Source organism: Oreochromis niloticus, linkage group LG16, assembly GCF_001858045.2.
Source record: "Oreochromis niloticus isolate F11D_XX linkage group LG16, O_niloticus_UMD_NMBU, whole genome shotgun sequence".
NCBI lineage: Eukaryota > Metazoa > Chordata > Actinopteri > Cichliformes > Cichlidae > Oreochromis > Oreochromis niloticus.
The window spans coordinates 22228981-22256868 of record NC_031987.2 but is presented as its reverse complement, the minus strand read 5'-3'; the positions used below and the strand labels follow the sequence as shown (position 1 = coordinate 22256868).

General features: G+C 42.1%; 2 protein-coding genes across 5 annotated transcripts; one reads left to right on the top strand and one right to left on the bottom strand.

Annotated features, from left to right (window-relative positions):
* The first annotated feature begins 816 nt into the window (after window positions 1–816).
* On the top strand, window positions 817–21265 carry dcbld2 (discoidin, CUB and LCCL domain containing 2). Of its 4 annotated transcripts, none has more exons than XM_019353010.2 (15): window positions 820–1453; window positions 5030–5254; window positions 7422–7559; window positions 10562–10613; window positions 10698–10770; window positions 12869–13002; window positions 13172–13212; window positions 14103–14303; window positions 15795–15919; window positions 16414–16561; window positions 17399–17539; window positions 17629–17719; window positions 17799–17848; window positions 17930–18067; window positions 19559–21265. In XM_019353010.2, the coding sequence occupies exons 1-15, from the start codon at window positions 1351–1353 to the stop codon at window positions 19951–19953; spliced, it is 2055 nt and encodes a 684-aa protein (XP_019208555.1). In that variant the 5' UTR covers window positions 820–1350; the 3' UTR covers window positions 19954–21265. The 4 variants fall into 4 exon arrangements, with proteins under 4 accessions (XP_019208553.1, XP_019208555.1, XP_019208554.1 ...); XM_019353009.2 differs by having other exon boundaries at window positions 987–1453; window positions 17399–17545; window positions 17933–18067; XM_005475498.4 differs by having other exon boundaries at window positions 989–1453; window positions 17399–17545.
* Window positions 20659–27888, bottom strand: tmem30c (transmembrane protein 30C). The gene is made up of 7 exons (XM_003451592.5): window positions 27345–27888; window positions 26997–27113; window positions 26584–26691; window positions 23812–23902; window positions 23581–23724; window positions 23293–23505; window positions 20659–23132 (listed from the first exon to the last, which is right to left on the bottom strand). Exons 1-7 carry the CDS (start codon window positions 27540–27542, stop codon window positions 22945–22947), a joined length of 1059 nt encoding a protein of 352 aa, XP_003451640.1. The 5' UTR covers window positions 27543–27888; the 3' UTR covers window positions 20659–22944.

The following is a 27888-nucleotide window of genomic DNA, read 5'->3' as shown; positions in this document are numbered from 1 at the left end:
TGCCAAGAGAAAGCCTGTTTTCTTTAAAAACAACATGGCAGGACAGCTGACTTTTGTTCAAATGCAAACTTGCATTTGAGCAAACCACGAGACTGCTGTAACAAAGTCAATAACACACAGTGTCGTGATTGGTGATAACCAAACATAACATATTAACACAAACACCTGATACGAACTGTCAAGCATGGCGGTGGAGGGATGATGAGTAGGGGCTGTTTTGCATTGACAGGACCTGGACGCCTTGCTGTCACTGAGTCGACCATGAACTCCGACAGCTTAAACTCCATTTCCAAGCATTATTACTTTGTTTTCATTTAGATTATTAGTATTGTCATATATACTGCTTTATTGCAGTTACAATCACAGTATCCTAAACATTAGTATTATTTACTCTGTAAAAAGAAGAAGACTAAGATGAACGGGGAGACTAAAAAATAAAATCACAGTGAGATGTGAAATAAAAAGCGTGTAAAAAATGAATAAAATGTTAAAAGCAGTAAATTCTACCATTTCATTGTCTATCTTTTTTTTTTTTTTTAAATAGCACCTTCTTTGTGTTGAACTCTTTAATCCGTAAAACCCAGCATGATTTGGTCCTGTTTCAACTTTAAAATCCTATTCAGTGTTTTAATAATGGAATAGAACAATATGGCTTTATACGGCAGATCCTCTGACTTGCCCTTGCAGGATGTGATCAGTTATTATTGACACCTGTGCTGTTCCTGCTCTGACATGTCCAGACGTGTGCGAAAAAGAGATTCTCACAAAGACAGCTTTTGTTTTTGAAACATGAGTAGACTACTCTCTGCAGGACTTTTACCTGAATAAAGGATTTCATTTCGCATTGACTAAGACTGGGAGAGTGTGGTTTAAGAAGCAAACAGAAGCACGGATTGTGGGGTCTGCAGGGTGCTGTTTAAGTGTTTCCTTTTGGTGACCAGGTGGATTTTTTGGGGGTGGACGTTTTTATTATATGAGTGTAGCAGGTGCTGAAGGTTGGGGTGGGGGGTGCTTGCGGGCAGTACAGGACCATTTAGACCACTTGGGGGACTCGGGTATCCCAGTCCAGGAGGAGGAGCCTCGGTGGAGTGGAGGAAGTAGCGCCACAGATTGGATATGTGTGTGTGCGAGTGGAGCGTTTACCTCCATAGTGTGTTTGTCGCAAACCACTGGACTGTTGAGCGATAAGCCAAAAGAAAAGAGAAGAAAAGAAGAAAAAATCCTCAGGAAGACACCACCCGCGGACTGTATCTCGAAGAGATGAAGGGTTGCCTTTCTTTTTATTTCCACGGTACAGGTTGAAGCAGCCGGCCAGGAAGCGAGCATTATGCATTCAGACTGCAGGCTGCTATGGGCAGAGCGGTAATGGTGGGCAGGGGACCGACAGGGGCCGGGGTTCTCGTCCTGTCGATACTCATCATTCTCACCACGGAGAGCTGTGGAGGGCAGAAAGGTTTGTACCAGTCGGCAGTGCAGTGACAACTGGACGGGCTGTGTGTGACCGCGGAAACCCGCGGCCATGCCGATTTAAAGTGTAAACACAGACGTGTCGATGTTTCGTGGGATGTTTAAAGTGTGTTGTCATGGTCAACCAAACTTAAACCTACCTTACATGGCCCTGTGTGTGCGCGTGTACGTGGAGTTGAGCACAGCTCGCCACCGCCCGTCGTGATGTTTTTCTTTTTTGGTGGGAGACGGTTGTAGTAAAACCAGGCAAACCGGTTCCTAAAAAACTGATACTGTTGGGAAATAACTGCCGCCTTATAAAATGGGTGCTTACTGAATTAACGTGCTGCTTGAAATGTTTTGCCTAACGTTGAAGCAACAGTATGTTGCTTATGTGCTTTCCCCTGTGCCCCTGTTCTCTTTAAATTGACAGATTTTTTAATGGAGTCTGGTTTTTGAGGTCTCTGTACGAGAGGATAGCACGTTTGGGTGCTTGTGGCCTTGTTGCCTTTTTCAGGTAGCCCAATTTTTACTTTAAAGCTAGCATAACAACCCCGGGTAACAATATATTTTGGTTGGAGAATGCTAACCTGACGCTATATTATAGCTAAATACAAATATATAAGTATATATATTTTAAAGTCAACAGTCCTCAGGTGGCCACAGATTGGGGGTGGGGTAGCAGTGGGGGTAATGCTGTAAACACGTGGACATGGTGTGTCATAACTTGCATTTCACGTTAACTAACATTCACATTAATAGATGGGTGTGATGATAGACATTTGCTTTTAGTATTGTTTCTTGAGCCTGAGAGCTCTCCTTTTATGAAGGTAATCTGCACTCCTGTTAAACACCATACAGTTGCTCGGTAACTTTTGTGAGTCAGGGTGAGGGAAGCTGCTTTGTTTTTGTCCTGTTCATCTGGATAATGTCCACTGAGAGGCTCTTACGTAACTGCAGGTCCACAGAACATCGAGTTAGCACCATGAAGCGTGACTGCTTAGTGTTATCTCAGAGCCACACACAACATCCACAGACTCAGTCTTTGCTTTCTCTCTCTCACACACGCTCTATTAAAACACAGCTTTTAATTTTTGAAAAAGTCTCTAAATCATCTCACATGTAATCGTTAACTTTCAGGTTCATGTGTTGCTCTCTGGAGAACAGCCAACGTTTTGTTTTATTGTCTATAAAAACTAAACAAGAAGTAATACTTAGCCCTTCACTGAACACCATTACTGCATTGGATTACATAATTTAACAGGCACTGTTATTAAAAGTATGGCAGCATCAAACATTTTGTTTTTGTCATTGTCCAAATGCTATAATTTTTCTAGATTAATGAAAAGTGTGTAAACTTTACTGCTAGTTTTCAAAAAGTAAGAAGTTCAAGTGTCATTACATCTGAATTTCTTGTGTATAGATTTTGCATAAAGTATGGCAGATATGTTAAAGTGAGAAACTGGTCATTCCATAAGTGTTTCACAAGCTAGTGGGCGACTTACTGTGAAATCCCTGCTGGACTCAGCAGCACTGGACACTTCTGCATGTGCCAGAAAGGTCATTATAAACAACAGGAATCAGTCGCTCTGGAAAGCAAGCTGCATATGTGAGGACACCCTCACTAAATTAGCCAAACATCTTTTTCTGTATTATGCTCTGCTTAAAAAAGAAAAAAAAGATACTAGTGCATATCGGTCAACATACACTCACCAGCCACAACATTTAGTTACAGCTTGCACTAAGTACTCGATTAGACCCCTGGCTTAATTCTTTATGGCATAGCTAAACCAAGGAAGCATTCCTGAGAGATCTTGGTCCATATTGACATGATTGAGATCTATCAACTGTTCAGCCTGTTTGAGTACAGTGAACTCATTGTCATGTTATAGAGTCCAGTATGAGATGATTTGAGCTTTGCGACATGGCGGTTTATCTTGCTGGAGGAAGCCATCAGCAGATGGCTACACTGTCACTGATGTCATAGGTAGTACTCAGGTAGACTGTGGTATTTACATGATGCTCAGTTGGCGCTGAGGTGGCAGTGAACAAAAAAAACATCCCCCACACCATTACACCACCAACAGCCTGAACTGTTGATACAAGGCAGGATGGATCATTTATTTCCTGACGTTTAGGCCAAATTCTGATCCTACCTCTTATCAAGACTCATCAGACCAGGCATAATTTTGTGAGTCTGTGAGTTGTAGCCTCAGTTTCCTGCCCCTAGCTGATAGCTGTGGCATTCAGTGTGGTCTTCTGCTTCTGTAGCCCAGCTACTTCAAGGTTTCATGTGTCATGCATTCAGAGATGCTCTTCTGTACATCTTGGTTGTAATAAGTGGTTATTCGAATTACTGTTGCTTTCCTGTCAGGTCAAACCTCTGACATCATCTGGGCATTTTTGCCCACAGAACTGCCACCCACTGGATAATTTTCTCTTTTACTGGTCATTCTCTATATTCCCAAGAAATGGATCTCAGGAAAATTGGAGTACATCAGAAGTTTCTGAAATATTCAATTCAGTCCAGTCCATCTGGCAACAAAAAGAACAAAAAGTCACTAAAATCACGTTTCTTCCTCATTATGATTCTTGGCTTGGTCAACTTTACAATTTCTATATGTCTAAATGCACTGAGCTGCAGTCAAGTGATTGCCTGATAATGGCGTTATCGATATGTTGAACAGGACCGCTTTTGACATTTTACATGGTTCACATGCATTGTCATTGTTAGACCCTTTTAAAGGCGACGCTTGCTTCGAGTTCTTCACCTTTTTCTCAAAGACACCCTTTGAAGGAAGCTCATTTGCATTGCTTGTATGCAACCTCATTGTTTCAGTCACTACCCACTGTTTGTGTCCATACCACAAGGTAGGAATGTAGACAGACAAGCAAATCAACAGTTTTGCTGTCGCATCTACATTACTGAGTTCTTCCGTTTCGTGCTGCACAACGCCCCAGTGTGAGGTCGAGGGCATCACCTGACGAAGTCAAGAGAGCCATATTGTGAGGTGATCCTGAGACCAGCAAAGTCGAGCCTTCCCTACTTGGCTGCTCCTAGAAATTCTGTCCATAAAAATCAGAGAATCGCCTCAGGACTTTTCTGACCAGTTTATGATGTCATTGTGGTTAGACCGTATTTAAAAGATGTCTCTATGGATGTAAACATGTTATGTATAACAACTATTTTGTTTCCTTATTCAAAATGCTAATTCAGTTTGAGCAGACTGAAGGTAAAGCCCCAGCCAGATGTGAAGCAATAAACTGCTAGCTCGTTGCCTGTTTATACTTGTATTGGGGATCATTTTGAACTGCGGGGTGACTCAGCAGGACAGTGCAAGTTGAATTGACTTAAAATAAACCTTAAATATCTTTGCTTATTTTAAGTGAAACTGAGTAACTCTATCCTCTATTGCTAAAAGATCTCAGCGACCATGAACACAAAATGAACACAAAATCAACAAAAGCTAGTGTTTGCCCAATAACCAAGAGATGTGGTGTTACTTTTATACTTTACATGGTGTAAATCACACCCACTCTTTGCTTGCGTTTCCTGAAACTGTGTGTTTTTGTTGTTCCACAGGTGATGGCTGTGGCCCCAGTGTACTTGGCCCCGAGAGTGGGACTCTGTCCTCTCTGGGGTACCCAAGGACGTACCCGAACAACACTGTGTGCGAGTGGGAGATCAGTGTGCCGCGTGACAAGAGGATCCATTTTCTCTTTGCTTTATTGGACATAGAAGACAGCGACTGCCAGGTCAACTACCTCCGCCTGTACAACGGCATCGGACCAAACAGGAGCGAGATTGGTGAGGGTGACAGGCGGATGTTAAACTGGACTTAATGTTTTGTAGAGGGCAAATCCATGTCGTTGTTAATAATAAACATGCAGTAAACGATACAGAGTAAGGGAATCATGCTTGTTTCAATATAAAGCAGCAGATCAGTCTGTGATAGGTTTTTGTCAGGTTTTGGACTGATCTCTGGAAAGCCCTTCTCTGTGCGTCATTCTAACACTGCCTATTGGGTGTCAGAGTCTAACAATTTTCTGAAATCGACAGTTCAACATTCACACCCACTCTGTGTCATGATTGGCCGGTGTTCAAAGATGAGAGCGACTGTACCCACAGTTTGATTATTTTTTCTCTAGCTTTCCTTTCTTCTGTCACTCTTCTTACAAATAATTAACTACCACACTACTGAAGAGACTGTGTTGTTGTTATTAACCCATTATCTTCATTCTGTTGCATCTTCCTTTTCTTGATGATGTCTGGCTTTTCACTTCAGTGTTGTGTGCAGACGTTTGAAATGCCTGCAAACGCCTCTTCTTTCAGATGAGCTTGGAAAGCGTGTCTTATGAGCAGATAATGAACATTATCTGTTTATAGGCACAGGAGAAATGTGGTTATTACATTAAAGGAGTTAAATGTCAGGAAATTGGAGGACATATTGTCTTTCACTGTTATAACCTCGCCGTTGTAAGTTATTAGGCAGATTTCGCCCTGATCTCAGCCAAGGGTGGATTATTTTAAGCTATGGGTGTTTTTGGGCAGTTTAATACGCTAAAGCTAGAGTCACTGGATGATGCATAGTGAATATAAAGCCTGCTAAGGTCATGTGTATGTTTCCAACATTTGTCTTTGCTAATACAAGGTGCTAATACATACTACTAATACAGATTATGCACAGCAGCCTCTCTGAGCCTTTTTATTGTGAAGTTTCTCATATTTTTGCAATCAGACGTCTAGTTTTGGTACATCAGAAGCTATCAGAGCAATAAGAAAAATTTGACCTATTATTACAAGTGTTATATTTAGTATAAACTGAGCAAAATTCATTTTCATTGCCAAAACCATCCACCTAACTTCCAGAATCTAGGTCAAGATTTTTTACTTTCCTATTTTTGAAAAGGTTAGAACACTGTATATCTTATTATAATGATTGGAGTGTATGTATGTACAAGTACGTACACATGCAGCGATTATAAACATCTATACGTTTAAAAAATATTTATTGTAAATACCAATTCTTTGGTTTTTTTGTATATATTTTACTTTCATCACTCCCATCTGAATGCGATGTTACGTTTGTGATGTTTGTATCACGTGTCATGTTGTGCGTACGTCGCCCGTACGTAACTTAACAGTTGTGAAAATTTCTATCTGCGACAGAATTTTGTTTGAATTGTGTCGCTATATCAGAGTTAAAGTAACATCTGCTTAAAATACTCAGTTGTAACATTTCTTATGATGTCTTTGTGCTATTTCCAATTAAATATTGGCTTTAAATGATTTACAAAATACTGCACTCTGCTTTCATCTCACACAGCCTTAGCAACAAGTTTATGCCTCCTAGAATATTGGTCAAATTCTAGTGAAATGTGCACATGTAGATGTTGAATAGGTCTTTACCTGAACTGCGCTCACGGTCAAGGTCACATTTGTCATTTTACGTGCAATAACCTGTGAATTGAGCCGGACGAGCTGCTGCCTGATTGTCAATCTGGTTATTGAAAATTTTCAATAACCAGATTGACAATGCCCCAAGGTTTTTGGAAACAATGTTGCCTTATATCAATCTAAAATATTGCTATGTGTGGATGTAAAGCATTGGAAAGTGTATTATAATAAATGATGGTGCACATTAATATTTCAACAAATATCAGTCTGTGGCTGATGACTCTGCATCATATTTATATTATCATTTAGGCCCTTATGACCACGAAGGAGGTGTTGGGTTGCTCTTTATCAGAAGGTTCTTATAAAGACCTGCATTTAACTTGGTGAATCCTGCAGAAAGAAAATTAGATTGACTTTTCCCAGAATATATCCGAAACACTCCTCTAGTCCATCTTACTTAATGAAACTGATGAAATCTTGTTTTTGTGGTTTTATGTTGGGTTTTTTTGTTTTGTTTTTTGGGGCATTAATTTGTGTAACTGACCGGCCTCTTTGTGTCCCTGTTCTTGCTTAACAGTCAAGCTCTGCGGGTTGGGTCTGAAGGTTGAACATCTGATCAATTCCACTGGCAACGAGGCCACTGTGCAGTTTATGAGTGGGACCCACCATACTGGACGTGGTTTCTACCTGTCCTACTCCACCACTGAACACGCAGGTAACGGCAGACTCTCAGCTCACCCACGCGCAAAGTCTCTCATCGTCGTCTTATCATCCCAGCCTGCAGTAACGGTCGTGTGGTTCAGAAATCTCAAGTTTGAGCTTGTGTGCATGTCTGCTTCGGCCCCCGGGGGTGGGGGAATAGGACTTGATTCAGCGATTGTGAGTTTGGGTTAATCACAGCTATTTCGTTCTGCACCTTCACATTATTTTAACAGCTCTGAAGTAATCTGGGTGTTCTGGAAAAGTCTTGCACGCAGATCAGTAACACATGGGTTTGTCTAAAAGCTGGCAACCTGTTACTGTTGGTGTGTGAGAACTGCATATCTCCCTCCTGTTGGGTCATCCAGTTTTCTCCATGTTTGTCAAAAAATCCTGCCGGTGTTAGTGGATGAAAACGTCAGTCGATCAGTCTGGGCAAAAGTGATACACCTAACACCTAATTGGCCAACACTGCAACCTCTAGACCGGTCTGTCTAAGTTTTCTGTTTCTTATGGGTAAAGTTGGAACAGGTCTGACTTTCTAGGGCTGCCTTAAACATCTTTTTGAGGATTGTGCATGCAGTTTTTCCACTGGGCCAATTCAGATTGTGTCCAAACACTTGGAACCAAGAGAATCTTTAATGGGGCTGGGCAGGGAGGGTGACTTGTCATTTTATTTTGCTAATTTAATCATCTGCCTCTTAAAGAATTCAGTTTGGTAAATAACAAACTGATGTAATGGAGTTGAAAGCACGCGCTAATAAATAGATATTCGGCCATTGTGCACATTCTTGCTGCTAGTTTCTGGGAAATAACCCTTCTTCAATGTTCACTATGCTTAAAAACAATGTCACTCTAAGTCATATTTGAAAACTAGTGCTTTTGTGTCGTCTGGATATTTAATATCATATATTAGTTGCAACAAATTAGTCAATTAGAAGCTGCAGAACATCCTTTCATCTGATTGCTCGATTTAGATCCTTTGGCTTTTTTCCCCCCGGTTTAAAACGAAAATGGTTCTAAATATTTGTGTGTTTGTGCAAAAAGCCCCTTCACACACAACGGCTAATATGTTCTCATACTGACAGTGTTATATGTATGTTGAATGTTTTTATGCTCAGGACCAATGTAGATGACATGCATGCCTCATTATCCTATAAGCAAACGATATCCATGGTAATAAAAAGACCAAAAAAAAAAACCCCAGAAAGGTGGGAGTTGAATAGAGAACTGTGTGTTCACTTCTGTGGCGACGACGCTCGAGGCCGCATGAGAGGCTTTTTACGATGTGGTGTTTGCTCACCGCTGAATACGAATTTAAACACGCAGCAAAGATAAGGAGCTGCTCTGCTGTGAATGTGATGTTCTCATCAGCCACATGTCTGGAATTCCAGCTGCTGTATGTGCAGGGCGATCATGCTAGTGGGCATCGTTTCAGATGGTTGTTTTTCTTACATAAATGCGAGAACAGCGAGGGGTGGCATGAGCAGATGAATGTGCACAATTTTGGGTTTAGTCAGATTGAAAATTAGCAGCATACCATGACTGGGGAAAAAAGTAAATCTACTGTTTTCTTACTGGATGCGTTCCCACTGGGCTCTGATGGTTAAAGTTGAGTGTAGTAATGAAAGTAGCAGGGAGGGGGGTGAAGGAAAATCCAGACTTTTTGGGAAGTGGAAAAGGGGCAAAGCCACAGTGAAGCCACAATGGCAATGAGGGGTGAGAGGAAGTGAGAGTAATTGAAAAAATATTCATGGTTTGTGGTTTTATTGTAAGACTTGCATCCTGTGAGAAAGTCCTAATTGAGCTCAACTGTGATATATTACACAGTAGTGAGGTTGCAGGATTAGATGAATTCTGACGGACATGAGAAACAGCCGGTGGCAGCTCGATCCAAGGCACTCATGTTGGAGTTCTGCACAGGGACAATGGGGACAAAGCTGTACGTTAGCTTAATTACCAAGGATTTAAAATGAGAGATTTGTTTCCTTAGTAAGCATGTCCCTTGTTTCTGAAGACGTGCCTCGTCATGTGGATGCTTTGGAGATAAATGGATAATTGGAGCCACAAGAAGAAAGCCGCAGCAGTGACGTGTGTGCAGCGCAGTAATATTTTTGTCTTGGCGGTTATCTCAGCTCGACTGAATCACACTGCAAGGCAAACAAGGCCATCAGCCACTTTTTCCACAAAGGCGCTGATGTGCGTGATGTCGTCTTGTAACTGATGCGTGCAGATGAGCGTGGGCGGACAGTTTGCACAGCTAAGTAACCGAGTAACCATGGTGACCTGTGGCGATTGGGGGTGTTTGTCATTTTTTTGACTCATTGGTTGGTCTGCCAGATAAAGGGGTTTTTCTTCTCTTTGTAATGTGGTGAAGACTCCCACACACTGACCATCTCCACGAGGTTTATTTACACTTCTCAGTAGCCCACATCATCCTGTTGGACTTCACGTCCACACCCAGCTCACATACCCCTCCAATAACACACATCCTTCACCGGATGACTTTAACGTGTTCGACCTGGATGTGAAAAACAACCAAAATTGCCCCAAAATGAACTGATTCCAGCTACTCAATGCGATTACTTTACTGTGTTTATTTGTCTGCTGTGATCCGGTGAGAGTGAACTGAACATCTGCTCGCTTGAACAACACAAAATAAATAAAAAAACATTTCAACCTGAGTGCTCTGGATGGTTGCTTTTAGCCATTCTAGCAGCGGTGCACTCTGTTGAATGGTCCATCTCACCACTTTGCTCCACAGCTGTTTAATGTTTAATGTACCCACCCTCATGGCACTCCGAGGAATCCCAGTGGGGCCAAATTGAGTCCGAATGTTGGATTTGTCGAACTTTATGTTTAACATTAATCAGCGATTACGATTATGATTAGCTGGATATGGTAAACTGTTCAAAAGGTAAAGAAACCGAAAGGGTGGATTTTTTTTTTAAAGTGGGTGATAGTTTATCAAGAACATGCAGAGAAACCAGTTCTGACGCTGTTTATTTGCCTTTGCAGATCTAATCACCTGCGTGGACAAGGGAATGAACTTCACCGAGGCAGCGTACAGGTAAACAGAGTTTGCTTTTTGTGGATGTCGGCGCACTGATTACACTGGTGGATATAAATTGTACACGTGTCACTCTCTTTTTAGGAAATACTGTCCGGCAGGCTGCTTGACATCTACAGAGGAGATTTCTGGAACTATACCCAATGGTTACAGAGAGGTGGGTACGCGCCCCGTGTATGCACAGACATACACGTGCATCGCTTTTATTTATGTTTTCTTAGCTACAAGTTATCTTTGTGAAGGAGGCAAAAGGAGCAGTGGCTCAAACGTGTCTTGGATTGATGACCTCACAGCACCCCTGCTGCGTGTGAGGTCACGGGCACTAAGTCTCTGGTTGATGACCTCATGTTTAGAGCTTGAGGATGTCTCATAAAGAGGGAAGGGAGGAAGGGAGCGAGAGAGGGAGTGGTGTTGCTGGCCGACGGGAGGATAGGGAGGAGCGTGGGGTTGAGCTTCAGGGAACGAGGCGCCCCACAGGAACAGAGGAGGGGCAGGGTCAGCGGGTGAAAGGGAGGTGAGATAATAGTTTGGCCGAAAATAATAACCTTGTAATCCAGTCCAGCTGCAGGAGGGTGCTGAGCAGGGCTGTGTGTGTGTATGTGGAGTGTTTGTGGAGAGCAAAAAAGTCTGAAGAGTGAATCAGTGTGATTAGAAGTTGGAGAAAACCTTTGTGTGCGTGCATGCCTGAGCCGCTTTTGCTTGTGTGCGTGTGATTCATTCATGATTGTGTCTTTGTGTGTGGAATATGATGGTGAGTGTGTGTGCGTCTCTCACAAGGATCAGTTCCTACACCCAGATCGTAATCCTGCAGCTAACTTTAGTTTTTTAAAATAATTTTACTTCAGATTTATTCGGTGATCCATGTTCTACTATTTATTTATTTATTAAAATTTCCATCTTCCACTTATAACACGTGTTAGTCTTGTGTGTTAGTGTGGTTTCCTCTGCTGGAGGCAGGGAACTGTGGTTTGGAGCATTACTTTGTGTTTGTGTTAGTGGTTTTGGCTGGCTCTCTTAAGGATGCGGTATGTGTTTTTGTGGAAGTTTAAGAGTCACAGGGAAAGTGTTGATTGCTTGTGGCAGCCTCTAACTGCTGTGCATGTGCATGTTTGTGAATACATGCGTGGGCTTGTCACTATTTTTTTTTTTTTTTTTTCCCCCCCACAATGCCAGCGTGGGTCTTTCCCGTAAGACGATTTTCCCCCCTCGCACCACCAGCTGCTCATCGGAAGGAGCTCGTGGCCAGAGCGGGATCAGGTTTTGTCAGTTTCTCAGTGATGTGGCACCAGGTTTTGACAGGAATGCAGCCGGGAGGGAATCATTACCTTCAATGCCACTTATTATCCTCTGTGCACAGAAGTGACATCATCCTGACTCATCAGCCTTTATCTCCCTCGGTTTGAAGGTTAAGCGATTATGCTGCAAAGCGGTACTGCCTGTTTCCACTCAGCAACTTGAAAATAGAGCAAATTTGCAACGGCACAACATGTGTGCCACATAGGAACGCCACTACTACTCAGATTTTCTTTCCTTTCCCAAAACTTCATGATTCCAAAAAGTTTAACTTTTCAAAGTCTGTGTTTGTGAGGTAGTAAAGATATGGCTTTCAATCTTTTTAGCAAAGACACATAAAATGAAGCATTTTTCTTTCTTCTTGTGGGTTCTCTGTTTGGGGGGGGGGGGCATCCATTCTCTACCTATTCAACTAAGTATCACGGGGGGCTGGAACCTGTCCCAGCTATCACAGGGGGAGAGGCGGGGTACATCTAAAAGCCTTTTTCTAGTCTGTTTCTACTCTATATTCAGACTTCTTCAGAAAATCTATGCAAACTAATATGACCAGTCGTACATTAACAACATCAGTGACAATGGCCCAACACACTACAAGTCACAAGACTACAACATGTGGTCAGCATTCATGCAGACAGGAACGACTGGTAGAAAACAGAAATATCAAGACTGGATGTTTCTCTTGTGACCTGCCGGGTCTGATAAGGTGAAAGAAGTGGACTTTTTAGGTGATTTGAAGTGATTACTGTAGTTTAAATTTTTCTTCTTAACTGATTTAGAAAGAACAACAGTTTTTTTTCTTATCTCGTGAAAAAAGTGCAGTTCAGACAGTAGTTGTACCTTTTATTTTGGTGAATCAGGTCTGATTCACCTACTCTTTAGTTAATCAGATCTGGTTTGTAACAACAACAGGACATATTGATAAGAATATATCAGTTTAATCCTTTGTTCCTTTCGTTCTACAGTCTTCCCCTCTGTGTGTGGCAGCAATCCATGCAGGTGTGGTGTCCAATGCAGCAGGCGGGAATATCAGTGTGGTCAACAGCAAAGGCATCTCTCACTATGAGGGCACACTGGCTAACAATGTCACTTCCACTGTGTAAGACATTCACCACAGTACACACATGTTCTTCTTCTCTGTTTGCTCCTCTTATTAAACCAACTGTACTTGGTCTCTGTCCTAGAGAAGGTTAAATATATATGTAAATCTAAACGATTCTGACAGTTTGGTAAATAATATTTGCTGGATCTTCTTTCTTACTCCTCAGAGGAACTCGGTCAGACAGCCTGTTCACCTTCACGACCAACGGTGAGTCATCCAGGGTCTTTGCTGTATTGTTTTTCCTATTAAGGACGTGATTTTCAGATTCTGTTCACTTGCTGTCGATGACATGTTTTTGTGACAAATACAAGATACAATTTAAAATTGATTTGTTAATAAGTTGCTTAAATGATTTATAGGTTGCTTAAGAAACATCCTCAGTTTATCAAACAGGGGAAAAACAAGGAAAGAGACACTTGTTTAAAGAATTATGATGAATTTCGCTTCCTTACTGTCATTATTTTTGACCCCTACCATCATTCATTGAATGATAGTAGGGGTGTTTTTAGGTGTTTATATGGCATTATTTTGTCAGGGGGCTTGATGTGATTACAGACAATCACATTGTCTGTAAAGAAAATATCAATGTCCGAGCTGGAAAATTCTAATTCTCCAAATCTAATGCCAGAGACTGGACATCCAAATATTTTGGGGGACTTTAAGCATCCATCATTCTGAGAGCCCACATTCATAAAGCCATATTACTTGGTATTCACTGGGAAAAACACCCCTGACTGCCTTATTATTGAGAAGTTTCTTCCCCCTGGAATTTCTCAGGCAAACCTGTGATGTTCACTGCTGTCATTCATCAAAGATGCTTCTATGTTAACTGAAAAGGGAGCCAAAGTTAACTGGTTAACTGATGACGGGCTGCACATTTCAGACTGTCAGTTACTCCAAAATGGGCCACTTCCTGGGTTTAACGTATACTCCATTATTAAAACAGCCTTTGCTTTTCCCATCAGTTGCTGCAGGCGTCATCAACTACGTAAATCTTGAAGATTACCTTTTAATGAAATGCAATCCAAGCTTTATTTCATGTCTTAAATGAGTTTCTATTCTTATTAATGAAGCTAAGGGTCTGTTTGTGCTTTCAGGCTGCTATGGAACGCTGGGTTTGGCATCGGGGGGCGTTGCTGATACTCAGCTCAGTGCTTCGTCTGCGTTGGACTGGAGCACTCGTGTGTGGGCACCATCAGGGGCACGGCTCAAAAAGGAGGGACTGCCATGGGCCCCTTCTCAGAGTGACCAGCTGCAGTGGCTGCAGGTAGATCTCAAGAAGGAGAAGCGGATCACAGGTAAACAAAATTCTAATAACAAAGTTATGTTCATTCAATAAACAAACACATACACAGGCTGGTGATTCTCTGACGTTGTGTCTTGTGACACCTTCCTTTACACAAACGTCGACGTCATCCTCAGGTTAAACTGCGACCACATACTTAATCTGTACCTTTACAAAAGGTACAGATTGCCATGCATTGTTGCTTTGTAATATTATCACAAGTCAGTTAGATCAGTTTATTTCAAACATTTAACAGACTAAAGTACAGTTGACATATACGGACATTCAACAAAATAAAACACCAACTATTTTAATCAACTGTATACAAGTAACTCAGATTTAATGTTTGAGTAGAAAGAAGTATTAACATATTCGATCCTTCCCCCTCCTGTCTAGTGAACGATCACAATAATATCTTAATTTCAAATCACATACCCGTGAGCCATATACACATACAGGTGCATTTATACCTACCGATTGATATATGCATGTAAAGAGTGAACGTATTAATATATTCATATACACATATGTACATACACTCACATGCATATGTGCATATACACCTTCGAATGCCTATATGGACATTCAGATACCACTCGGACCTTCCTCATCAGTATTTTAGGAAGATGTTTGAACATTTCTGTGTATATGTAGTGTGCATGTCATGGGCACAGTTATAGCCCCTTCCAGACATTTGTGTTATGAGTCATTATTGTTTTTCTGAATTCAGAAGACAGTTGTTTCCCTCTGAGCCTCTATAAAAGGGGCGGGGCAGTTGCATCACTGGCAGGCCACAAGTGTTTGGTTGATGCTTAAAAAAAATCATTCAAAAAATTTATATCAAAAATAGAATTCAAACTGGTCGTAGCAAATGGCTGCACTTCCCTGAACCGTTGGGTTCTTCCTGTAAAAAGGGAGTTTTTCCTCCCCACTGTTGCAAAGCGCTAACTCAAAGGGGATCGTCTGATTGTTGGCCTTTCTCTTTATTATTTTACGGCTTTTACCTTACAATATAAAGTGCCTTGAGGAAGTGTTGTTGTGATTTGGCACTATATACATAGGATAGAGTAAAATCAAAAACCTTTTACAAATGGATGAAACCAACAATTTTACAATATCCATGAGATTTTACTACTTATGTTATAATATAATTTCTATATAGTGAGGTGAGGTACGCCATCTCATTTACAACAGAGGCACAGACTTGATCATAGCTGAGATGATGGTTGCATAAAAACAGATCTAAGAGATACCAGAGCTCAAGCTTCAAAACCAGTGCATTCCATGTAAACCATTTACTGTGTGTGGCGCTTGAGAATGCCTGATGCAAGACTGTGGTTTCCATATAGCTCAGTATCTCTTCTCATCTCTGATAAACACGGCAGACGGTAAATACAGGATGTAGTAAATGGGGAGTGATTCTGGACACAGCCGCAGTCCTGAGCTTTCAGTCGAGTCAGCTGTACGTCATCTTCCTGTTTCCTCTCTCTGTGCATGCATCCAGGAATCATCACCACTGGTTCTGCCCTCAGCGAGGAAAAGTGCTACGTTTCAGCGTACCGGGTCCTGTACAGTAACGACGGCAAACAGTGGTCCGGCTACAAAGAATCAAATTCTGTACAAGACAAGGTAATCAATAAACCCTGCTCGCTCAACAGTTACAAAAAAAAAAAGAGTGCAAAGCAAAATGACGTAACCCCCTTCTTCAAATTGGTGCAGATGGACCAAAATATCACTTTAGAAGTCTGCAGAGACACTTATATGGATTGTTACCAGAGCAGCTACTATTGACTAAGAGATGTTTATGGCAGGAAATTGGAGCAGTCAGTGGTTTCAGTTAAGTGCTGTGGTAGACAAGTCTGGACACTCGGGCATTAATAATGGATGGATATAGATTTAGTGGCAGAGTTCTTGGGCTGAAACTGCTGTCTCCCAGTTCCTTTCTACTGGGATTCTCACAGTCTCATATTGTGTTGGAGGAAAGTAATTATTAGCTTGCCAAGTTGGAAAGTAATCAGCTTATAGTGCATTTGTCCTCAAAGTGAATTGTTCCTGCAGCTGTTACTACAGTTGGGTTCAAACCTCTGACACAAATAAGAGAGCTTGTTATTATTTTGTGTTAGATTTTCCAAGGCAACAACAACTACGGAGACGAGGTGAGGAATAACTTCATTCCACCAATCGTGGCCCGGTTTGTGAGGATCAATCCCATCTCGTGGTACAAGAGAATTGCACTCAAGTTGGAGCTGCTTGGCTGCCAAGTTCCTTCAGGTAAATGGAGTGTTTACTGGCAGGTCAGCAAAGTGAGCTGATCAACACAGATGTATGTATTGTGCAAAAGTTTTGAGACATTTCTTTATATTTTGCTCCTCTGGAGCCAGGCTTTCTCTCCAAAGTTTTTCTTGTACCTGATTATTATTCAACTACTTAACACTGACCTATGAATCATTCAAGCAACCCCCCCCCCCCCCCCCCCCCCCCGCACCAAACTGCACCAAACTCGGATGAACTAGGATCGTCTCCCCATGTAACAGACAAACTAAGCAAAGAGCCAACTTTCAATTTAGATTTAAATTTTAAATCTTTGTTACTAGTTACTAGATGGTCTCAGTGGAAGACTGGTTGGCACGAAACCAGTCTTAAAGAAGGGAAACATGGAGAAAAGAGATGCCAAATTACAGAATAACAAAACTAAAAAATCAGTGGGAGGGGAGGTCAAAAAACAGTGAGCATGTACAGCTACATGTAAAACATGGTGGAGGTGCTTTCATGGTTTGGGGCTGTATTTCAGCCAGTGGTGTTGTCAAAGTTGGTGCAGTACCATCTGGAAAGCAGTAAAAACATATCTGAATAGGAAAAAAACACAATGAAACGCCTCTCAGTCATGGATTGGGCTCCCAGGGCTTGGATCTCAACATTACTGAAGGAGTGTTGAATCATCTTGACATGGAACAGAACAAAAGGCAGCCAACATCCAAAGAAGAGGTTTGAATGTCTTTTAAGATGGAGAACTATGCTCCTTAAATAGAGTGCTCAAATAAAGAAATGCAGGGTGGCTTGAGGCATTTGCACCGTGCTGGAAGTACATTTGTATTCATGTATTTGCAGAAAGGCGAACGTCAGATTTGAGGCCAAGGATGTCCCCTCCCCGTCATACTCCAGGAGCTGCCGGCACAAAACATCCACCTCACCTTGGCCAAACAACACCTACCCCGAACATCAGAAACACCACCATGCCTCCCCACACTGGTAAAGGTGCGTGCAGTTTTTAACAACAACACACACACACAAAAAGTATTTTATATTATAATAACTTTGTGCATTTTCCCCCATTTTAGATGTGACTCTGGCAGCAGTCCTGGTTCCCGTGTTGGTCATGGTCCTGACTCTCATCCTGATTGTGGTTTGTGCTTGTCACTGGAAGAACAGGTATTCATCTTCTTCTTTCTTCAAGTTTTTGTTTCGTTTTTGGGTTTTTTGCCCATTTGACTTTACTCGTCTCTGACAGGAAAAAGACTTCTGAAGGAACGTATGATCTTCCTCACTTGGATGGCACAGGTATGTCATCGCCGTGCAGGACAGCTCAGTTTACCTGGATGTGTTTTGTGGACTTGCTGTTGCATCTCTGTGCATCTGTAGCAGACTGGTGGAAAAGCATGAAGCAGCTACTGCCCTCCAAGATGGTGGAGACGGAGGATTCGGTGCGATACAGCAGCAGTGAAGTCAGCCGGCTAACGGGGAGGGGTGTCGTACCAGGGCTACATGCTGAGCCTGCAGGTAAATGCTGTCGCCTGCAGTAGCTGCTGAAGTAACCGGGCGTTCTTAGTACAGGGTACTGTGTTGATCTGTTTGCATATTAACCTACACTTGAAAGATGCCTCCAGTATGTTAACATAAAACATAAAACGCATCTGCAGCCATCCTGATTTCTTTTTTTAAAATATTGATTTTATGCATATTTCTTACACTTATACATTTCAGATCATTAACCTAATTTTAATATTAGACAAAGAAAACCAGACTAAACACACAGTGCAGATTTTAAATGATGATTTCTTTTATTGAGGGGGGAAAAAGTGATTCAGACCTACCTGGCCCTGCGCGAAAATGTAATTGCCCCCTAAACCTAATAACAGGTTGTGCCACCCTTGGCAGCAAAAACTGTAATCAAATGTTTGCAGTAACACAACGATGAATCTTTGACATCACTGCAGAGGAATTTAGGACCGCTCTTCTTTGCAGAATTGTTTTAATTTAGACACATTGGAAGCTTTTCCCAGCATGAACAGCTTGTTTAAGGTCTCCTCATTGTCCTGCTGCGTAACCCAGGTGTGCTTGAGCTTCAAGGACTTCAGGGTTTTCTGGAAAAGAGCAGAATTCAGGATTCCACCAGTTATTGCAATTAAGTTATCTTGAAGCAGCAAAGCAGCCCTAGGTCATGACACTACCACCACCATGTTTGACCTCCTGGATGAGTTGTCGATTTGCCCGTGGGGTGATTCTGGTAGGCCGTCCACTCCAGGGAAGGTTCACCACTAAGTTTTCTCCTATTGTGGACGGTGTGGTTCACTTGAACCTTAGAAATGGTTTTGTAGCCATTTTCTACTTTAGCTCCAGACTGATAGGTGTCAGTGACTTTGTTTCACAGCTGTTTCTTTAGCTTGTAGCATGATGTGTCACTTTTGAGATGCTTTAGCCTGCTTCAGGTTTGACAGGTACAACGGGTTCTATTTGAGTGATTTATTGATTTAACAGGTCTTACAGTAATCAGGTCTGGGTGTGGAGAGGGACATTTACCACACGTTTCCAAAAAATGTCATTAATCACAGTTAAGAGGGGGAAATAGTATTTTTTTCCCCACTTAATGAATGAAATAATTTAAAAACTTCAAATTTTGTGCTTACTTGGGTTAACCGTGTCTAATATTAAAACTGGCTATGTCTGAACCATTTAGGCGTGACAAATATGCAAAAAAAATAACAATTAGATATCCAATTAGTTTTCCACTAATTGCAGGGTTAGCGGTTTGATTCCCCACATCCTGGATTGCTGCTATAAACCTCTGTGCAGCTGCAGATTGCTTCTATAAAATTATAAAGTTATAGGCTTTTGTAACATAGAAATCCAATTGTTAATCAGTTTCCTTAGTTGCTTAGCATTCTAGAAACAGGACTTCTAGAGAATTTGGGAGCAATTTCAAGAGGTAAACTGGTATCTGTAAGATGCCCTTGATTTTTAATATTTCTTTACTGTACACTTTCCTTTCAGAATATGCCCAACCGCTCGTAAGTGGCGTAACAACGCTAGGAGCAAGGTCAACCTTTAAACCAGATGATGGGCCTTCCCCAGGATACTCTGATCCAGACCTGTATGACGCCCCCATCTCTTCAGGTTTATGCCACGCCTACGCCGAACCCCTGCCATCTTCAGGATCTGAATACGCTACGCCCATTGTGGTTGACATGGGTTTGAAGCAGCCCTCGACTTTGTGTAATTTCATGGGCGCCAGGCCTGGCTCACTGAATCCATGGACAGACAGTGGCCAGTCAGGGAGCATGGCATACGATAGACCCAAAACTTCCACTGAACTTGCCACGCCCACTGAGGATCTGACTTATCAGGTACCTCAAAAAAGCACTCAAAAGCCAACAGGACAGGGCTGAAAAGCTTGAATGCACATGGCCTTAATCTGCCCCTCACTACCAACACGACCCAGAGGATAAAGATGGGGTTGAGTTGAGAGCCGTTGAGCTTTGGGCTGGAGTCTTGAATGAACGCTACCTTCGCTTTAGATTCATCCGGAGATGTTTGTTTCCTAATTGTTTCTGCATGGCCACAAACAGCTTGTGTAGTGCCATTAGAGTCCTATCACTGAAATCACAAAGATGAATGTGCTCGTGCCAGGCGTGAGTCGGAAATGGATGAACGGAAAGCGTGGAGGGTGAAAAAGAAGAAAGCTGACTACTATTTGATAAAGACTTTGTCCCTGTTTTGTGATTTTTATTTTTTTTCTCTTTTTAAAGGTCCTGCATCCTGTGAAACTGTGATTTCCATTCTGCCGCTGTCTGTTACACACTAAACTAGATCCAACTGAAATGTACCCGATGATTTACATCCATCGAATCTGAGGGTTTTCGTACTGAATTAATTGCATGTTGAGGAGTTCCTCGTTTGCAGCGAGACTCTTGCTTTCCACGGTACGTCGTTGTCTTATTTTGTTTTAAAAGCATGACTTGAAATTGTGTATAGTTCTAGTAATTCCATTACTGCAATCCTGTTTAAAAACTCAAATGATTTATGAATATTTATTTTTTATTTCACATCCTGCTGATAAGGAGAGAGTCTTTTAATAGTAAGCATCCCGCCACTCAGTAACGCGCTATTGTGGATACCTGACTGACAGTAAATTTTGTTTTATAGACGTATAAAAGAAAAGGTCAGGAGAATCAACCCAGTGAACTTCCAAAAATCCTTTGAAAATACTCGTTTTGTATTGGGAGACCAAATGTTGCCTTTTCTGTGTTTATGCAATGTTGATTCACAACAGAGCCGACTTTCACAATCGTGCCAACATCCCAAGTTTAGCCAAATAAACATTTGCGCAGTCTTAAAACTGATTTTTTTTTTTTTTTCTGTTTTCTACATTGTTGGATGAAACAAAAAAGGTACAAGTAAAAAGCGGTAGATGAGCAAACATGTTACAGCTGTGATAACTTTATAGATTGTGTGTTTCTTAGATCGTGTTTTGTGGATCGTGGTGATTGTCTGGTGATGAAATTGGGTGTTGTGACTTGTTCCATTATTCGTATCTCTGTGCATCAGTGTCTGTACGTGCGTAAAGCTGTCGTCATATTTCGGCCTTGTGGGTTTTTGGACAATTTACAGTGTGGCTTATAGTAGGACGTCGTCTGTAGCACCGATAGACCTGCGCTCCTCTCCTTCGCCTGTGCTACTCATGTAGAGGTGGAGGACAAATGCAGAACAAGCTGCTTCATATCTTTTACAAGAACAGCAACCTGATCCTAAAGGTGTTGTTCCAACAGCTGTGCCACTGTCACGCTTTGATCGTGCTCAGTAACCAGTTTTCCAGAGCTCCAGGTGCTCCCTGGTCACAGAAGGGTTGAGTTTATGTGGCTCTCACTGATTGTATATAGAAATAAAGAGTTTTTAAAAGAAATTGTTGAGTACTTAGTATTTTTCAAGATTAACTAATTATTTTTCTGTTTCTGATTAATGTGGGTTTGGTGAAGAAGGTTCTGGGTTGAATCCAGCCTGGCGGCCTTTCTGTGGAGTTCGGATGTTCTCGTTGTCTGTGTGGGTTCTCTGGGTTTTTCTGCAGCTATTCCAACTTCTTCCCACAGTGCAAAGACATGCATGAGGTTAGGTTAATTGGTAACTCTGAATTGACCATAGGTGTGAATGTGGGTGTTGGAGGGTTAACCCTCCAACAGATTGGTGGCCTGTCCTGGGTGTTCTCTCCCTCTTGCCCTATGACAGCTTGGATTGCCTCTAGCCCACCTATAACCCTGAGTTAGATAAGTGGAAGAGAATGGATGGATGTTTTTCTTTTTTTTGTGAAAGCTTTTTAACTTGACAACCCCTTACCATAAAAGATGCCTACCCCTTTATTCTGGACTGTGAGCTATCAACTTGCTAATTACTGCCACGTTTTATGTTCATGTTCTCTCCCCACCCCAGAAAGAATAACATGGGTATCAAACTACTTCCTCAGGATTTGCTTGTCCAGTGTGTTGGACTGCCAGTGTAGTAGTTAACACATGGAAGACTGGCAGGAGACAAAATCCCAGTCTCAGAAGCTAGAGTACTCCCAGCCCCAAGCCTGGATAAACGGGATTGTGTAAAATGATCTACAATCAAATGTGGCTCAATCTGCTGTGGTGACCCGTTGGGAAATAAGAGAGGGGCCAAAGTACCTTCAGTACTTCTATTTGACTAAAACTGCAAAACTACACCCACTTCCTTCAACCACGCCCAGTCTTAATTTGCAACTTAGTATAGCAAAAAACTGAACCTTTAAATGTTTGCATTTAGCTAGGCTGCAGATTCTTAGTACTGTCAAATGATGGTGTGGTGTGAAGTAGCTATAGCCAAGACATAGAAACACTCGATTCAACAGGTCATCTTAATTACAATCCTTTATTCAATTGTAAGATGTGGCACTTTGACGGTTTTTGCACACAAGGATGCAAGAATACGCTTTGCATTAGAAATGTTAATGTAATAATTCTAATAAATATACATATTAACAGTACATGAGAAATGGTGTGTGTATTATAAAAGCAAACTTCAGCAAGTAAAAATCAAGTAAACACAGCTCAGATGTGTAAACACACCAGCTTTCACGGCAGCACCACAATAAACCCGTCACACACGTGGATCTGAAAAAGCAGCTTTTCCAGTTTTCCTGCACATGCTGCTGTGAAATCGAACACAATTAACATTCCTTTTTAAACCATTTTCCCCATTCATCATTTACTCACAAATGTTCGTCATTTAGCATTTGTTGTCCCTTTTTAAAAAAAAAAAAAAAAAAAAAAAAAAAAACCTCCATATCAACCCAGCAATAATCTCTTTTAATCTGCTTGTAAGTTTTTTCCCAGCATTCCTCTGTTTCCTCAAGCACCTCTTCCTCTTCACTCCTTCATGTTCTTCCCATCTTTTCCAAACTTCCACCAGACCACCGTGAGGACGACTGCTGTCAGGAGGATCAGGCTGCTGGTTACGAGGTAAGCAATAGGCAGGAAATGGTTCTGACCTCCAAACCAGGTCACCGTTGTCAGCACCACTTCCTTTCTGCCTCGAAAATACTGCACGGGAAAGTCTGAAAGAGCAGGAGGTCAAGGCCAAAAATATCTGATCAAAGAGAAGCTCAAAGGAAAACGGTCAGCCTGTAGTCTGTATGCATGTTTAAATTGAATAACAAAATATGGAGGGAACGTGCATTTCGGAGTTAAGACACCTCTAATACGGTGAAAGGATACTGTAGGATATATCGATGCTGTAATTGCCTGCTGGAAGCCCCTTCGTGAAGGGGTTGTCGTTTCGGAATAAGATTCCATAAAGTTTCTTGAAGTTGGGGAAAGCTGCCTCCCTCATCCATACAATGAAATCGTCATTGATGAAACCGTTGTTCATGGGATTGGAAGGATCGAGCTTGTACACGGGCTTCTGCCAGTATGGAGGTGGCGCCGTTCCTGTGGAGAAAGCATTTAAAACGTGACACAAAATGATTTCTGAGGGGGGGAAAAAAAAAGACATTCCTTCTTTACCTTCAAACACTTGCGCTAGAGTCAAGTTGTCAGTTGTTGGGTTGCGGAATTTGATGTATTTGTCCGTGTACCACGTGAGGCCTTCCCGCAACAAAGGAACCTCACCTATGCCGTTGGAATAATGATACCGCAGGGTGAAGGAGTCTGGGAAAACACATGCAAGTTAAGAGCGACAGGAAGGGTAGAGCAGCTATCTGCTAACTAATGCTGTGTGTTTTGAGTTGTGTTTACCGTTGAAGATGCTGTTGGCCACAGCGCCACAGGGAGCAATCGGGCGTCCGCTGGGATCTTTCAAAAATGGCTCACAATATGAACTTGGGTCCTAGGGAAGATGTGATATTTAATCAAGTCGAGTATTCAAGTAAAATTCAAGCTTCTTCAGCTTTAAACACTACAGCGCATGTCTGGTAGCTGAAGATTCATGCATGTGGGCTCCCAAAACACATGAAACACACTAAAATAAGGTCTATTATCATAGATGAAACTACCAAAGGTTAATTTTAACTCCACCAACAACATGAAAACGCTGCTTACAGTAATCACCCAGCATTATCAGGGGTGTGGCTCATCTGTACTTCAGTTTTTTTAATCTTCACAAACCAAGTACAACAGATGGCATGACTTAGCCTTAGTGACCATAAAAGTCAAAGTTTCTGCATGATTAGTGTGGCCTTTTTTCTATAACGGCTCTTTGGAGCTGAAAATCTCAGAAGCCGTGTTTGGGAGGAGATGAGATTCTCCTAATGCTGCCCAGCTTCTTCTTTAACCTCTGGAATTAGAGAGATCCATCCCTTTACTCAGAACTGTCACTCCATGCATAAGGTGACCCAGCAGCTTTATGCATCACACGGGGGGGGGAGGGAAAGTGGGCACGTCTTTTTTTTTTTCTTCTTTTCCTGAATTCTGAGAAAAAAAGTCAGAATCCTGACTTTTTTCTCAGAATTCTGGAAAAGAAAAAAAAGATGTGCACTTTTTTTTCCCCCCCAGTGGCCCTAATCCTCTTCCGTATCAGAGTGTCAAATGAAGTTGGCCACTGAAATAAAACAGCAGGTAGTGCCCAGTGCACGCTGTCAGATTTATATACAGGCAGTACTCTTTACACCCAAAATAACTTCAACTTCAACTTTTTTCAACTACGCCCATCAGGATGCAGCTGATTTAAAAAATTAAAAAAAAGGAGAAATGATGTGCTTTTTCCCCACATGAACAAGTATGGAATTAATACTCTAAGAGTCCAAGAAGAAAACTACTGGTGACTAAAAAGAACACACAGGCTCGTCTCACATTTGCCAAAAATCGTCTTGAAGATCCCCAGAACTTTTGGGAAAATACTCTGTGGACTGACGAGACAAAAGTTGAACTTTTTGGAAGGCTTGAGTCCCGTTACATCTGGTGTAAAACTAACACGTTTCATAAAAGATCACACCAACAGTGGTGGTTGCCTGCTGGTCTGCAGCTGCTTCAGGACAATAGTGAAATGCTGTAGTTGATGAAAACTGGTGTCAAGACAACCATCTCACCCTCAACGTCGCAAAGACAAAGGAGCTGATAGTGGACTTCCGGAGGTGCAGAGGAGTACACACCCCCATCACCATCAACGGCGCCGCTGTGGAGAGAGTGAGCAGCTTCCGCTTCCTTGGTGTACATCTGGCTGAGGATCTTACGTGGTCAGTACACATAAACAAGACAGTGAAGAAGGCGCAGCAGCGCCTCTTCTTTCTCAGGAGACTGAAAAGATTCGGCATGAGCCCCCGCATCCTCAGGACCTTCTATCGCTGTGCCATTGAGAGCATCCTCACCGGATGCATCACCACCTGGTATGGCAACAGCACCGCTTACAACCGCAAAGCTCTCCAGAGAGTAGTGTGGTGTGCTGAACGGATAATTGGAGGTGAGCTTCCCTCCCTCCAAGACATCTTCAGGAAGCGGTGCCTGAGGAAAGCGGGGAGGATCATCAAGGACTCCAGTCACCCCAGCCATAAACTCTTCAGACTACTTCCATCAGGAAGGAGGTTCTGCAGCATCCGGTCCCGAACCAGCAGACTGAGAGACAGCTTTTTCCACCAGGCCATCAGACTGCTGAACACGTCATAGACACCTCACCCTCACTACTGGAACTTCAACATTATGCACTCCATACTGTACATTAATGCCACTGTTTTGCACATACCAACCTCTGTATATTTTATATTTTATATATCTTATTTTATTGTTTACTCTATTTCATTTGTAAAACATGTATATACACACTCACACACACACACACACGTAGAAAAACCTATTTAGTACACACATTCAGTAATGTATATACCTTTATATATGGTACATATATTTATTACTTTTTAGATTAACCATTTTTATATTTTGCTTGTTGCACGTTATTGTATTTTGCACAACTCTGTTGCTTGTGAAGCTTGCACACAAGAATTTCACTCGCATGTACTGTACCAGTGTACCTGCACATGTGACGTGACAATAAAGGTGATTTGATTTGATTTTGATTTGAAACATGATTTCTGCTCTCTACCAGAAAATCCCAAAGGAGAATGTCCTGCGATCACTAAAGCTCCAGCGTACTTGGTTATGCAGCAGGACAATGATCCGAAACTTATCAGAAAGTCACCTCTGAATGACTCCAGATAAATTCAAATGAATGTTTTGGAGTGGCCTAATCAAAGTCCACACTTAAGGCATGACCTTAAACAGGTCATTCATGCTAGAAAACCCTCGAGTGAGGCTGAATCAAAACAATTCTGCAAAAAAAAAAGTGGTTCAAAATTCATCGAGTTATGTGAAACATTCAACGCCAGTCACAAAAACTTGACTACAGTTCCTGCTGCCATCACCATTTATTAGGTTTAGGGGGCAATTACTTTTTCCACAGATGATATTTGATCTGAAACATGCATGTGTGACAAATATGGAGAAAAATAAGATATGAGGAAGAGGGCAAATACTTATTTCTTGGCATCGTCAGCATTTCTGATGACATGACGAAGATACCTTTAAATTTTTCTTCCTTCCAACTGTCTGCCCATCATCTCTGGAGTCCATGTATCTGCGAAGGTTCTGATGAAAGTTACGGAGTCCGTAGTAGAAAAAGACATCTCCCTGGGACGGACACACACACACACACACACACACACACTCATCATCAAGTGGATGAGTGTAGAACCACAAATCCTAAGCTGAATTTAAGCTTTAAGCCTCAAAGCACGGACAACAAACGCATGCACTGACAGTGGGGCCTGTTAGATACAGAGTGTGAGAGTAATAATCTTCACACGAGACCCACTTCCAAGCTGTTTCAGAGCTTTGTGCCATACTTAGCGTGTGCTACTGAGGCCTCTGGAGTAAGATTATAAGTGGCCCTCAAGTTAGGATTATGTTGTCACTCTGTGCTGAGAGGTTCTTACCTCAAATGGTTTGTCAATCCTAAAATTCACTGTGCAGATGCAGGTCTCGTTTGCGTTGCTCACATTTTTACGCATTTCAAAACACTTGTTGCAGGTTTCGGCCTCTGTGTAGTCCAGCTGAAAAGACAAAGAGAGAGAGGGGGGAAAAGAGCAGATAGTGAACTTGATCTTAAACTTTTTCAAACATAACCTTCGACCTTTCCTCACGTTGTCACACCCGGTTTTTATTGCACACAGAGGCATTGGGGCCTCTCTGACATGAACAAAGACAAACACATAGCGCTCTTACGCCATCAAATTTCTAGAACTGAAAGTGAGTGTTTAGAAGCAAATGTGGTTTTCACTCACCTTCATTTCCTGGGTGTTCTGCACAGTGAGAAGCAGCCATACTCCCAACAGCAGACAAATCAAAGCCATAAAGTAGAAAAAAGGCAGCACGGTGTTAGCAGTTAGCATTGGAGACCAGGCAGGTAACCGCTGCTGTTTGAAAGCGGAGTTGTCGGGTCTCCGAGCCAAGGGCCCGGGCTTGCCTTTCACCTTCCCCATGAGAGGGAGAGCTTTGGCTTCAGAAGAAGAACTTGATTGACAGCTGGAGACTCAAAAACTGCGTATAAACCAGCCCTCCTCTTGTCTTCCTGTTTTTTTTTTCAGCGATATCTCTCTGCGCGCACACACACTCACACACTCCTCTGCTTGCCAAGGGATTTTCCCAGCAGGCTTTGCATCGTGGGGGCAACCGTTGTGTCCTGTTACTTATTAACCGCAATTCTTTACTCAACTACCTCTTTCTGTTACTTCCACTTTACCACAAGATTGTGTACTTCCGTCCTACAACACACAGACTCGTACAGAACAGCATTTATATCGTCACTGACTGCGGGAGATATCGGGG

Coding starts and splice junctions, on each gene's coding strand:
- dcbld2 (XM_019353008.2), top strand. CDS start 1,351: ATGGGCAGAGCGGTAATGGTGGGCAGGGGACCGACAGGGGCCGGGGTT. Junction 13,003..13,171: donor AACAATGTCACTTCCACTGT/GTAAGACATTCA, acceptor CTTACTCCTCAG/AGGAACTCGGTCAGACAGCC. Junction 16,562..17,398: donor TGGCTGCCAAGTTCCTTCAG/GTAAATGGAGTG, acceptor ATGTATTTGCAG/AAAGGCGAACGTCAGATTTG.
- tmem30c (XM_003451592.5), bottom strand. CDS start 27,542: ATGGGGAAGGTGAAAGGCAAGCCCGGGCCCTTGGCTCGGAGACCCGAC. Junction 27,114..27,344: donor AGAACACCCAGGAAATGAAG/GTGAGTGAAAAC, acceptor TTGTCTTTTCAG/CTGGACTACACAGAGGCCGA. Junction 23,725..23,811: donor GGCCAACAGCATCTTCAACG/GTAAACACAACT, acceptor GTGTTTTCCCAG/ACTCCTTCACCCTGCGGTAT.